The 13,643-nt window shown below is 37.2% G+C and overlaps 1 protein-coding gene and 1 long non-coding RNA gene across 2 annotated transcripts in view; one reads left to right on the top strand and one right to left on the bottom strand.

The window, feature by feature from the left end:
* The window catches only part of LOC107539607 (uncharacterized), a 308,699-nt gene that overhangs the window by 264,792 nt on the left and 30,264 nt on the right, over nt 1-13,643 (bottom strand). The gene's annotated exons all lie outside the window — the stretch shown is intronic.
* ELL2 (elongation factor for RNA polymerase II 2) overlaps nt 1-13,643 on the top strand; it is a 74,688-nt gene that overhangs the window by 50,992 nt on the left and 10,053 nt on the right. The window contains exons 5-8 of the mRNA XM_016216152.2: nt 5,449-5,708; nt 7,960-8,084; nt 8,250-8,337; nt 10,235-10,805. Coding sequence (XP_016071638.1) covers nt 5,449-5,708; nt 7,960-8,084; nt 8,250-8,337; nt 10,235-10,805 — 1,044 coding nt within the window. The remainder of the gene's footprint in view (nt 1-5,448; nt 5,709-7,959; nt 8,085-8,249; nt 8,338-10,234; nt 10,806-13,643) is intronic.

Here is a 13,643-nt window from a genome sequence, read left to right as displayed (position 1 = left end):
GAGTCCATTCATAGTGACTATTAACAGTAATAAAGGGAATTATCAAGAGTGAGAATGAGCTCTTTGAGGCCTTGGTCAGTTTAGTAATATAAGTCACTGGGTAGTAAATGATGAAAGGATATTAATTTGGAAACATAAATGCTCACAAAAACAGTCTCTTGGACAACCAACTCCCTTAATATCTTTCCATAGTTTGGTTAGAATTCTGCTTCTGTATTTTCCCATTGCTAACCTAGCTACAATACAGTCAGGTTTGAGAAGCTTCACTAGTGAGTGTTTTTAATAAGTATTTCTTTGGAACAAAGCCAGTGCTCTTGGGACCTGGTGCTTAGCTTAGATACATTTAGTTTGGTTTAACAACAATTCATATCTGTACCCACGGGGCCCAGTTCCCTGCTCAGTAAGTTAACAGCAATGAGATGTCTCACCTTCCCTTTCCTGCTGAGTGCGGTAACAGCTGCCAACCTCCTTTCTTTCTCCTTTATCCTTATAAGTAACTTAATTAACTTTCTATGCTAGTATGCTAAATTTCAAATTATTTTTAAAATCCATGATCTGCTGCACTTATATTTAAATACAAACTATGAATTTTCTATCCCTATTGCTTTAAAAATACTTTTTTACTCTGTCCAGTGCCACCATTTTAGAAATAGTGAGACAACTCAGTTTGTTTGACAAGGGAATAGAAGACTCAGACCAACGAAGTGATTTTCCCTCCCAGTATAACTAGCTGGAAACCCTTATCTAGATTTATTCCCAAGCTTGAAAATCACTGATTCTTACTGTACTTTGCCATTGAATGATACTTGGGTGTCCTCTATGTCCATGTGTTTTTATTTGTTGATAGGGTCAGGTAGAGTTCATTTGCAGCTTGCACAACAGACTTTTCAGCACCCAGAATCCCACAGACCATACACTCCCTAATGATATGGGAATTTTAGAATTTGCAGGGTTTCTTACAGGTACTACAAATAATTTATATACATTTTTGGGAGTGACCCACATAAAATTTGAGGTTATTTAAGTTTTAGTCTGAACCAAATTACATCTACGCATTCTAAGAAGAGCTGGCTACACTCTTTACACACACATGTTCCCACATTGGAGCCCTGCAGTGGCCTCCACCAGCCCAAGTGCTCTGTTTAGTCTTCTCCTCTGGGCTGTCCTCAGTGCCCCAGCCACTCACCATCACAGCACAGTGTTTTTTTCTGGCCTTAAATCTTGTCATTACCTCCTCAGCTTTTTATTCTCTAAGTCAAATAACCCCAGCTCCTTTTAACTTTTCTTAATATGGCCTGTATCCCAACCCTTTAATTATTTTTATTGCTCTCCTCTGTACTGCCTCCAATTCTTCACCTCAAAGTTCAAAACTGGACAAACTACTCTTAAGAAAAGTCTCATCAATTCTGAACAGAGGGGAGCAAAAGACTAGTATCTAGTTTGGCTTTTCAGTTGTTTGTTTTTTGATTTTTTTCACTGTTCTTTGTTATGGCACGCTTTGGGTTTTTTCTTTTAACCTTATCCATTGTCAGTCCTTTACCATGTGTTTTTCCTTTTAGGTAGCTCAGGGCATATCTTCCTGCTTTCTTCAGTATCTCAAAACTATCTGACTCATTCAGTTATTTAAAATGCAATCAGTCACCCTTCAGTACTAATATTATCTAGCACTTACTGAGTACTTGTGATGCATAAGGCACTGGTTAGCTTTTACATGTCACAATCACCCTATGAAGTAGCTTATGATTACCTCTCCTTTTACGTACCAGATTGTTGGTATCAGCAAGTAGCGAATGATACGGGTTTGGCCTTACTAGCAAATTGTGTTTTTTTCTTAGGACAATAGGAGATACTTCTGCAATTCATAATTGAATATATCATATAAAATGATACCAAAAGCTCACCTATGCCAACTTAGAGGTACCTGCAGAATAAGATTTCTTTCAACAGCATCAGCCAAGCTAGAGGACAAATGGGAATAATGGTGGTCCCATTGTAGGGTTATGGTGACATAATGCCAGGGCAAACCTCTTACAGTTGAATTAGGGCACAAACCAAGTTTAAGGGGATAAAGACTGTGCTCCTAGGGATTATCTGGCCTACTCACCCAAGAATATGAGCTTTTGAAAGCCTGTGGGCTAAAAAGAACCAAAACCTATTTTGCCTGGAGAAGAGCAGGAGAAAACATTATTTTTTCAGTAATATTGCCACTTCAAGTCATGGCATTATATCAGTTGTAAGCACTGTTGTGTTATAATCATTCTGCTTGTTAAAAAGAAAAAAAAAATGACTAATTACCATTGCTCCAGGCTTACTAGTATAGTATCTTAAGTCTGCTCACTGACTCCTACCAAAATTCTGGAATTTTATTGAATTACAAATTTTTATAATGCTAGTATTTATTTAGGTATAGAAAACAACCCAACCAATCTAATTCTCAGATTTTATTCCCAATTTTCCTAACTTCTGCCCCCATTCTCCTAATTTCTGATGAGTTAGTGCATGTTTGAGTGGCCTTGGACAAAACACTTAACATCTGTGGACCTTAATTTTCTCAAATACTAAATAAGGGGTATATGAACTAGATAACATCTAAGGTTCTTCATAGTTCTAACATTCTGTGTCTGTTGTGTGTATATATTTTGATAGCAAACCTTTTGAAAAGTGATCATAAATGCCACATGTTGGAGATGGATTCCACTACAATGGATTATGTAGTTAACCATGACAGTCACATCATCATCAAAGTCCTGCCAGTGATTTTAAAGCCTCTGGTCAGTGTTGTCAGGGCTTCTGGTCAGCTTCCACAGAACCGAAAAACAACTGCAGGAGATGGCTACACTCCCTGCTCTCTTTCTGCTATACTGTTTTAAGATTTACTTTGAGATTTACTCAGAGTCATTAGATGAAGGGATAGAATCTTCTACCATCTCATTAAATGGAGAAGCTAGAAGTGGACTTCATTATGAAACGGTGGTTTAGATATAGTCCCAGATTACCCAACCCTGTCAGATCTACTGCTGCTGTTTATATAAGGAGCCCAGGGAATTGATTAGCAGTTGGGTCTGGGAAGAGAATTATATTCTCCCATAGGCTTTATTAAAAGGGCTTTTCTAAGGCAAATGTAAGAAATAAAATTAAAGCCTTTCTTCTGCCCATTTTGAACCTGACATTTTCCTGCTTTACTTTTTTCTTTTTCTTTTTTTCTCTTTAGCATCTCAATTCTTTAACTACTTATAGCACTGATGTTTTCTTCATCTGTAGGCTCTCTAACCTTAACCAGAGGACTCCTTCCTAGTTGAATAGGCACAAATTGATGGGGAGTTAGTGAGCAAGTACTTTTTGCATAAAACTCATTGACCCAGTGTGGCTGAACAGTTCTTCCAGCATTTGAAAGAAATGGGTTACCTCATGACTGGCTATTTAAAAGAAAAATGAGGTAAAGGTGAAGTGAGTGTATTGCAGGTAGGAGATTCATGGACTGATGGATACCAGTCTAACATTAGACCCCGGGTGACTCTAACACTGTCATATTGCTGACCAGATTCTAATTTCTATTCAAACATCATACTTATACCCCTCTTAAGGGCAAAGTGAGCCTCCCTTATTTGTCTGCCCTGTGTCTACTTCAGGGAAGGTTGGGGGTAAACTCAGGAGACCTTGGGGCTCTCCTGAGACTGAGGATCAGAGGTGGGTCAGACATACAGAAAAGGTAGGGCAGCCCAGAACATAGTGGTAGTACTGTCACTTTGTGTTTTTATTTTTATTTGCCTTCCTTGCTAGCTTGAATTCATTCTAAATCACCACTCATGGTGTGTTGAGCTTAACAACATTCTCTGCCCATCTCCCTCCCTAGAGAGTTGGAGTGAGGGTACCCCACAGTAACCTTGTTTGGGGAAGAGTAAGTTAAACAGGTTTCAAGGGGAAGGGAGTGTGAAATTTATAGCATTTCCTAAACTTTTGTGACCCCTATTTTTTGTTTTCTTCTTTTCACAAATGCCTATTAAAAAATCAAGGAATAGTACTGTTTGTGAACACTGTTGCAACTGAGAAATGGTGGGTTGGGAGGTTTGTATTTGCCATTTTAGAAATTTCAATGTCTTCCAATTCTGGCAGTCTGGCAGTATAGGAATACACACTGTTTTGATTCTGGCTCCTCTGCTATCCAGTTGCTTTCTTGCTATCAGTCACTTTGACACTTTGCTAGTCATCAAATTCTGCGTCAAGGTCTGCTGAGGGACAAAGCAGTCACAGCCCTGCCTTCATGGAGCGTGCAGCCTAATGTGAATCAACAGTCGACGTTAGGCAGTTGTCCATGAAACCTTTTCCACAAAGAAGTACAAGTATGAAAACTTGGGTATTTATCAGAAAACTCTCCAAATACTAAGACAGCACTTTAGCATTTGAGCTTATCCCATTGAAAGCAGTGCCTTCCCCAACACATAATTAGTACATGATAACCAGTTAGTTCCCTGCCCATCTGACATTGATCTAGCGGTCTCTAAATTAAGAAAAACTCAGAAGCCAGATCTAAATCTATCTCCCAAACTCTAATTGTACCTTAATTTAATAGCTTTTCTTATCATTGGGCAATGTCCCTTTAATGTTGAGTTCCTTAGTTGTGCAGTATTTTGATCTGATATTTACAATTAGTTAGGTTCAGATAGTAAAAAACCATGTAAGAGCCAGTGACATCATTTATCCTTTCCCATTTACCTTAGGTAGAATGGTGTCAAGCAGACCCTCTGGCCAGGCCTAGGGAGCCTGGCATGGACAGAATCATTCAGTAAATCTCCTGCCCCGTTAAGCCAGCCATTTTCACCCTAGACCACAGCACTTAAGTGACTGCTTCTACTTATCCCTTGTTTTTAGTTGCTAGACTTGTACCTAATGCAGTTGCCCCTCATTGTATGTCACTACCAGTTGTTTCCTCTCTTTAACCAGAGTACACAGAGTTAGGGGCTTAGAGTATAGTTATACTAAATGAGTTATAAGATTACACCTCAGAAATTATAAAATGAGGGTCTTATACAGTTTCATTCTAATTTCTATTTCTAGGTGTTATTCTAGAAATAATATATGAAATGCTTAAGGTAAATTTCCATTTAACATCAAATACCTACATTCTTTACCTACATCCTTAAAATTTCTAGTTTGTTGCTACGATGTGTGTCACTAATTATTATCTATGTGTAGCTAAGTGGCCAAAATACTTTTATAATAAATATTTATTTCAATAAATGATTTCATGAAAAAATTACTAATTCATATTTTAGGTCATTTATTCAGAATGCTTTCTGTTTGCATATCTCTTTAAAGTAAATGCTGAAGTAAAGCAATAGTCTTTATTCCCTCCAGAAATCAATAGGTACCTAACTCAGGGTTGTGGAAACTGAGATGCTTATTATTACCCACAAATGTGTAACAAATGTCATTTCCACTGGACTGTAGGGAAAAGAGTGCAAATTCGGAAAGCACCTCAAGCTCTTTCAGATGCAGTGCCTGAAAGGAAAAGGTCAACCCCCATGAACCCTGCAAATACAATTCGAAAGACATACGGCAGCAGCAGTGTTTCTCAGCGGCCATATAGGGACAGGGTGATTCACTTACTGGCACTGAAGGCCTACAAGAAACCCGAGCTGCTGGCCCGACTGCAGAAAGATGGTGTCAATCAAAAAGACAAGAACTCCCTCGGAGCAATTCTGCAACAGGTAAGGACAGCAGGAGAGAGTTCCTTCCACCTACCTTCTTGTTGAGAAGTTCATTTAAGAAGGCTTATTCTTCTTGTAACTATTATTATTATTATTATTATTATTATTATTATTATTATTGAAGTAGAGAGATGTCAGGATCATTTTTTTTTTAATCCTCACCCGAGGATATTTTTTCCATTGCTTTTCAGAGAGAGTGGAAGGGGTGGGGGAGAGAGAGAGAGAGCGAGAGAGCGAGAGCTGGTGGGGAGAAACGTCAATGTGAGAGAGACACATCAATTGGTTGCCTTCTGCACGTGTCCTGATGGGCCTAGGGATTTAGCCTGTAACCGAGGTACGTGCCCTTGACCAGAATCGAACCTGAGACCCCTCAGTCTGCAGGCCGACACTCTAACCACTGAGATAAACTGGCTAGGTCTCAGGATCATTTTTGATCAATGCTATATGAAATAGAACTCCTGAATATTGAGTTAAAGCATCTTGTTTAAACATTTAATTAAAAACTAATTGAAATGTGGGCATTTATACTAGGTTTTATAAGTTAGAGGCTTCTGAATTGTTAATAAAAAAATTAAAGTTTTGAATCATCTTTATTTTGGTTAAATAAATTTTGCCCTGAAATTTTATTTTAATAAAGTAAGCAAGAAGATTTCATTGCCTGTGTTCAGTCTTGAATCACCTTAATGATTGTCATGATTTTTATTAGTTTATATAGGTGAAGTTGTGCAATGTATTATCTCAGTCGTTAGTTGGTATAAACTAGAATATTTTTACCTACTACATAGTTTAAAATGTGTGTTGCCCTGTATACTGTTTGTTGCCTGTATTACTCTCTGTTTTTCTACTGTTGGGTATGTTGAGATCAGTCACTTGTCTTCATTAAAGGATATGAATCTATAAAGTATTAGTTCTGATCAGTTACCTTCTAATCACAAACTTAAGTATAAAATTAGGTCATTAATTTAGTTAAAGTCAATAGTTTGTAACTGCCTATATTTTTCATACTGTCTTTGGGTCATAAATGTTGATTAGAATTCAAACCCACCATAAATGGTAGTCTATCTGTTTTCTTTTTCCTAAAGCAATAACATTTCCAAAGTTGTTCTTAAATTTCATTATTAAAAAAAACACAACAACCTGCAGTTTTGTATCTATTATTCAAAGAATAATGCTTTTAAATCTATTTTTATCTATTCTCTCACATTCAAGATATGATACTAAATGTTATGAGTAAAACCATAATCTCTAATTCTGGGGTGCTTTTAGCATGTGTAGTGCCCTGGATAATAGGAAAAATCTAAGGATTGTTATATTTATTTCACTTTGAGAAATCTGATTGTATCTAATATCAATTACCTGCAAATTTGAATTTTAAGATAAGCCTACCATTTTCTACCTTATAACAGCATTAACATTAGTATTCTGCTGAGCTGTGAGAAAAGCATAACTATCCTAATATATTTGATAGTACTTACACAGAAAGAAGTCAAATTATTAAAACAGGACTTTCCAGTAGGAACTGACAGGAGGAATACCTTTCTGCCAGCCTTAAAAATGACTCTTGGTTTGTACATTTGTGTTGTTAATAGATCTCTAGGCCTGGATACTCTAGGAATTGTAGTTAGGGGATAAGAAAAGATTACACTTGGGAATAAACCGGCAGACTAGTAACGGCAATTTGAGGGTTATTTTGGTTTGTTTCTATTTACTGGTTTTTGGAAATTTCAGGGACTTTGAATAAGTGGTTCTTATCAAAGAAAATGACAGACAGATTTGTCAGAATTGATACTATTTATGGAGATAATTTCTGTTGTTTACTGAAGGAAAAGTTCATAACCTAACATTTGGGCAGTATTTGGTTCTTAATACAAATGACCAGGGATTTTTACTGTGAGTCAAAAGTAGATAATAATGATGTTGATAATATAATTGTTTTTGGATTCTTTTGACTAGAAAAAATTGATTAAAAAAAAATCTTTCTCTACTTTTTGCCTAATATGGGCTTACTGATTGATTAGAAATATGACAAGTGCAGTGGCCATTCAGAGAGAAAAAAATTAGATATTTACATAAAGTTTTAATTCCCCCAAAGAAGCTGAACAACATTTATTGAGATTTGGTATATGCAAATCTAGCTGTCTCTCTGTGGCCAGTTGATACAGTTATTTTCAGTACAAATCCAAAAGGTTGCCTATTTTGGGTTAGGAAAGAGCAAAATGATTTAATATTCTGTTTTCACACCTTGTATCAGGTAGCCAATCTGAACCCTAAGGACCTCTCATATACCTTAAAGGATTATGTTTTTAAAGAGCTTCAGAGAGATTGGCCTGGATACAATGAAATTGACAGACGGTCATTAGAGTCAGTGCTCTCAAGGTAAGTTCTTTTGAAAAAAACTTTTTCTTTAAAAATAATGCATATAAGATTATTTTAGTCATTGTTATTTTCGTGTTGAGCTGGGAAAAGAGAAGCAATGGTAAGCTTTCTATCATGAAGATTTAAAAATTCTCTCCATAACTGGAACATGTGTGTCCTTTACAGAAAACTAAATCCATCTCAGAATGTTGCCAGCACCAGCCGTTCAGAATCTCCCGTATGTTCTAGTAGAGATACTGCATCTTCTCCTCAGGTATTTCATAAACTTATGTACTGATAGTTCTGAAATGAACCTAGGGGCCATCTAGTTCAGTTCCTCTGTTTATATGCGAGAAAAGTTAGGCTACAGAAGATGCACAGCTTGTCTGCCCAAACTCATGTAGCTAATCCATGGCCGAACTCGGTTTAGAATTCAGGTACCAGCTCTCAGCCCAGAACTCTTCTCCACTGTACTATAGTGCTTGTCAAAGGACTTAATGTCTACCTTTTCCATTTTTAAAGGTTACATTTTGTTGTGAGATGATCTACTTTTCCATTTGGTCACTAACTAGAAGACCTACCCAATCCCAAATATAGTCTCAGATTATATAGAAAATTGAAGATATTTAACTTTATTTGAAACATTCCAGAAGATAAAAATATTTTTTAAATAAGCAAACAAAAACTTCTGCCATTTTTATACATATTTTCTTAAAGTGTTTTCAATTAGATCCCAACCAGAATACTGCAATTAAACTTTAATCCAGTTTAGTTTCCCCCAAGCAATTCAGCTTATCCTAGAAAAAGATGGGGAGATCCTGGATAGTATTAGAGTTCAAGCCTGCTTGGTTCTCAGAGCACCCGGCCAGCCTTTAACTCTCTGTTTCCTGGGTCTTTGGGACTGACAGTGAAACAGACTTATTATCCCAGTACTGCTGCTAGAGTGCTGTTCTCTCTGAACTCCCCTCCCAAGGATTAGGGAGACAGCACAGATGTATGGTGAGCAGTAAGCATGCCCTGGGCAAAGGCTATTCACATGTCAGAAAATATTAGCAACCTATTGTGAGGAACAGAGGAAGAACAAAATAAAAGCAATTCTGACATTGCATGTACACTATCTATAGAAGCCTCAATTTTAATGCCACTTAACATGAAGCTGCTTATAGTTCTGATTATGTACTAGGTGCCAGATCAACTGTGCTAAGTTGAAAACATTAAATTAATGGGATGATTAACTCGTTTTCTCTCAAGCTGAAGTTTAAGCCACAGTATTTCATTGGATATATGTTTTATATTTTTCAACTGTCTGAATTTTCTTTTTAGTTTAAATGCTGTTATTGTTGTTGCTGGATTGAGCTATTATTAGCATGATTTTTTAAATTTTGAAACAGTAATTCCATATCATTTTTATGGACCAATTATTAGGACTTATTTTCCAATCCAGTGAAGGGGGAAATATGAAGAGTATTTCAACAATGATAGAGATACTTAGAGAAATTACTCTGAAGGTGCTGACTGTTCCCATCTTCAGACAGGTGAAGTAATAAATGACAGCCAGAATATTCATATCTTAGCACACTAGAGATTAAGCAAGTGTGGGCTCATCGTCCTTTACCTGTCCCTATAGCTTTGACAGGGAAATGGTCCGAACTACGTCCTTCTCTCACTTGTTATAATTAGGTCAGCAGAGGAAGGAGGCCACCTCTATTTAATATTCTCCTAAGTGGTATAATTCACAGAAATTGGCATAGTCTCTCAAGGAATTTAGGGTGAGGCTGTATGATCAGAGAGATAAGTACTCCAAGAAACATATACAAGGGTGGGCAGAAGTAGGTTTATAGTTGTTTGTATGGAAAACGACATGCAGGTTATGATTATTACAATAGCTTTATTAACTCAAAAGAATGTCACATTGCACAGAAAACCTGCTTTTGCTCACCCCTGTATTTGCTAGATTCTGCTATTTACATTAGACATGAAAATTTATGTCACTTTTGTTTTTCTGGCTTGTTTGTTTTTGCTTAAGCTTGGAGAAAGGTTTAACATAACACCAGTGATAAACTTAAGTATGAATAAAATTACTCAGTTGTTATTATGGTAACCAGTGATGCATATAATTGAATTTTAGTGCAAACTGGCTCATATTTTTTCCTGTCCCCCTCCCCCACCAGAAACGGCTTTTAGATTCAGATTTCATTGATCCTTTAATGAATAAAAAAGCTCGAATATCTCACCTGACAAATAGAGTGCCGCCAACATTAAATGGTCATTTGAATTCTACCAGTGAAAAATCAGCTGCAGGCCTCCTGCCACCCCCTGCAGCTGCTGCCATCCCCGCCGCTCCACCACTGCCTTCAACCCACCTGCCCGTCTCCAACCCTCCTCAGACTGTAGATTCTAACTCCAATTCCCCGAGCACTCCAGAGGGCCGGGGGACTCAAGACCTGCCTGTTGACAGTTTTAGTCAAAACAGTAGTATCTGTGAGGACCAGCAAGACAAATATACCTCTAGGACTTCTCTGGAAACCTTACCCTCTGATTCAGTTCTACTAAAGTGTCCAAAGCCTATGGAAGAAAGTCATTCAATGTCTCACAAAAAGTCTAAAAAGAAGTCTAAGAAACACAAGGAAAAAGACCAAATAAAGCAACACGACATTGAGATGAGTGAGGAGAAGGAAGAGGACCTGAAAGGAGAGGAGGAAATTGCCAAGCTGAACAGCTCCAGGCTGAGTTCCAGTGAAGGTATTTCATACTTGTAAAAACCAACTGCACACGTAAATGAACGAGAAGAGGGGACTGTCATGAGTGTGAGGTTATGCTGGTCATAATTAGTAATGCTTTTTCATCAAAGGAGCTTCCACTTAGTTATTAATCTTAGTATTGTGTTTTTGAGCAGATTTCTTGCATTTTACTGCAGTCATTTTGGTCTCTTTTTAATTAGCCACCTATTAAACATGGTTTCTATATTTGTTAATAAGATGGTGAGTGACATTTAAAAATGACTCTGTCATCCTCCAGAGACCCCTTTAAAGAAGGTAGGCTTTAGCCCTTTTCCATACTGTGATGGTATTATGCAACCTCAGCATAACCTATTATATGCCATTCTTGAACTGATTTAACCAGACACATAATTAGCAATAAAAATATTCATTTCCTTCTTTGCCAAAGAAATAGGGTCACCCTTGCTTTAGTTAATATTAGCACAGGGGAAATGGCAACTTCTTTATAAAACAGACAAGTTAAAATTACATTTACAGATCCATAATATCATCTTCATTCAGAGTAAAAGCAGTCTGTCTTAGTAAACTAACATCAGTTGTTGTAAATTTAATCATTTCAAGCTTTTAGAAGCTTTAAAAGTCAAATATCTAGAGATCCAAAGAAGCTTAAAATAATGCTTTAACTCTAAAGAAAAATTAACCATAGAAGGACTACTTACCTGGGGAATAGTGATTTTTAAAACCTAATGACAAAATTGTATTTTTTGTTTTAAGAGTTGTCCTCTAAAACGTAATGTCTTACATGCCAGCACATAGGAGATCCAAGCCCATCATTTAGCATTGCTGCCCACTTAAAACCCAGAATAAGTAAGGCAAAATTCCCCAGGAAAATACAACTTTAGAAAAGTTACTTTAATGAATAGAGCTTAAGGAGTATTTTCTTTCTGTAATTTGCCCACAATACTGAAAGTATGTAGGCCTTAGATTTAACTGATTATTTTTACCATGTGAGAGAAGCTTTGATTATAGAATAATATGATACAATGCCTTTATTGACCTGAATTAAATAGATTGCATGTCAAAGTATATCTGTTGAAATATTGGGATCAGTGTGGTACTATATAGTGGCCCAAGAGATAGGTGTAAGCTTTTTTCCTCAGGTACTATTGTACTTGAATTTGCCAAGTCAGGAAAGGCAGGAGGTAATAAAACCTCTTTGTTCAGAGTTAGTACACCAGGTTCCTGGGTATGCCCCACTTTACACTTCCCACCTCAGATGGTGGTCCTGAGTCAGAGGTTAATGCTAGGAGGACTGTATCCCAGTATGCTGATACCTTCTTAGAGTTGGAGGCCTGGAGAAGCAGGCTTAGTCTCTTTGAATCCTTCCATGAGAATGTGGCATCTTTCAAACACAATGGAGATTATCACAAAGAGGACAGGTCAGACCCACACTTCCTGTATCTGTCTGTCAGAACTTAGCTGGTGTCTGTGACAAAAGAGAAGCCAGGAACATGCACTTGATGCCTTTTCCTTTAAGACTCAGGTGGTTGTAAAAACAAACTCTTTGACCCGAGTATGAATCAAATATACCGTAGTGTGAATCAAATATACAGTAGTCCCCCCTTATCTACAGTTTTGCTTTCTGTGGTTTCAGTTACCCACTGTCAACTGTAGTCCAAAAATATTAAATTCAAAATTGCAGAAATAAACAATCCATACGTTTTAAATTGCATGCCATTCTAAGTAGCATGATAAAATCTCACGCTGTCTCACGATGTCTCATTCAGTACCTCCCAGGACGTGAATCACCCCTTTGTCCAGTGTCTCCGCCCTGTATACACTACCTGCCTAACTGTCACTTAGAGCTGGCTAGGTTATCAGATCGACTGTCTCTGTATCATAGGGCTTGTGTTCAGGTAGCCCTTATTTTACTTATAATGGCCCCACAGAGCAGGAGTAGTGAAGTTGTCAATTCAGAAATGCCAAAGTGAAGCTGTAAAGTGTATGTATAGGAAAAAACAGTATATATGAGATTTGGTACTATCAGCGGTTTTCAGCATCTATTGGGGGTCTTGGAATATACTGCCTGTGGATAATTGGGGACTACTGTATATATCCTTATATGTAACGTGAATATGAACAATAAGTCCACAGAGTTTGCATAATTTGTTTAGCATGCTTTGTCCTTTAAAATATTAAACCAAGAAATTATCCAATATTCACTTTTGTTTTATATTGAACATGTTTGTTTTGCTAGCAGGCAGGGTTAGGGTTTGAGTTATTACTTTAATTCTACTTTGAATGATAAAAAATTACCCTAGTAAAAAGTCTGAACATACCCTCTGGAAATGGTGTGTTCAAACAAATGAAAGCCTGAGGAATTTTATACATTTTCATAGCATAGTCCTGAATAACTAGCACTTTATTTATTTGTCCTTTAAAAAACAAATCTATTATTATGAGGGTTAGAGATTAGAGGATGTAAATCAGTCTTTAGTAATAACTTATTTTAAATTACTTTAAACCGATGGAAAAACTTCCTACCCAATTCCACTGTCTGCTTACAAAAAGGGTAGCAGTAAAATTACAGTGACCAAAGCCGTCTGCTACCCAACTTCACTGTCTCATCTGCCTTGTGTGAATCCTATGAAAAGAAGATGTTGATGTAAAATTTTATCTCCTATTGTCTGGCTGCATCTGCCACCACAGTCTTTGAATTGCTGGGCAGATGCCACAACTATTGCTGAAAGAATAGAAGATTGACCTTGGGTTAAGATGGAATTCCTTTATTGTGCAGACACTGCAGCAGCCAGGGTGCTTTCAATGCCTGGCGTGGATTCTGCCGGTGCTGGTCATAGGG

The sequence above is a fragment of the Miniopterus natalensis genome, chromosome 3 (genome assembly GCF_054644295.1).
Source record: "Miniopterus natalensis isolate mMinNat1 chromosome 3, mMinNat1.hap1, whole genome shotgun sequence".
NCBI classification, from domain to species: Eukaryota; Metazoa; Chordata; class Mammalia; order Chiroptera; family Miniopteridae; genus Miniopterus; species Miniopterus natalensis.
This window is presented reverse-complemented; position numbering and strand designations above follow the sequence as displayed.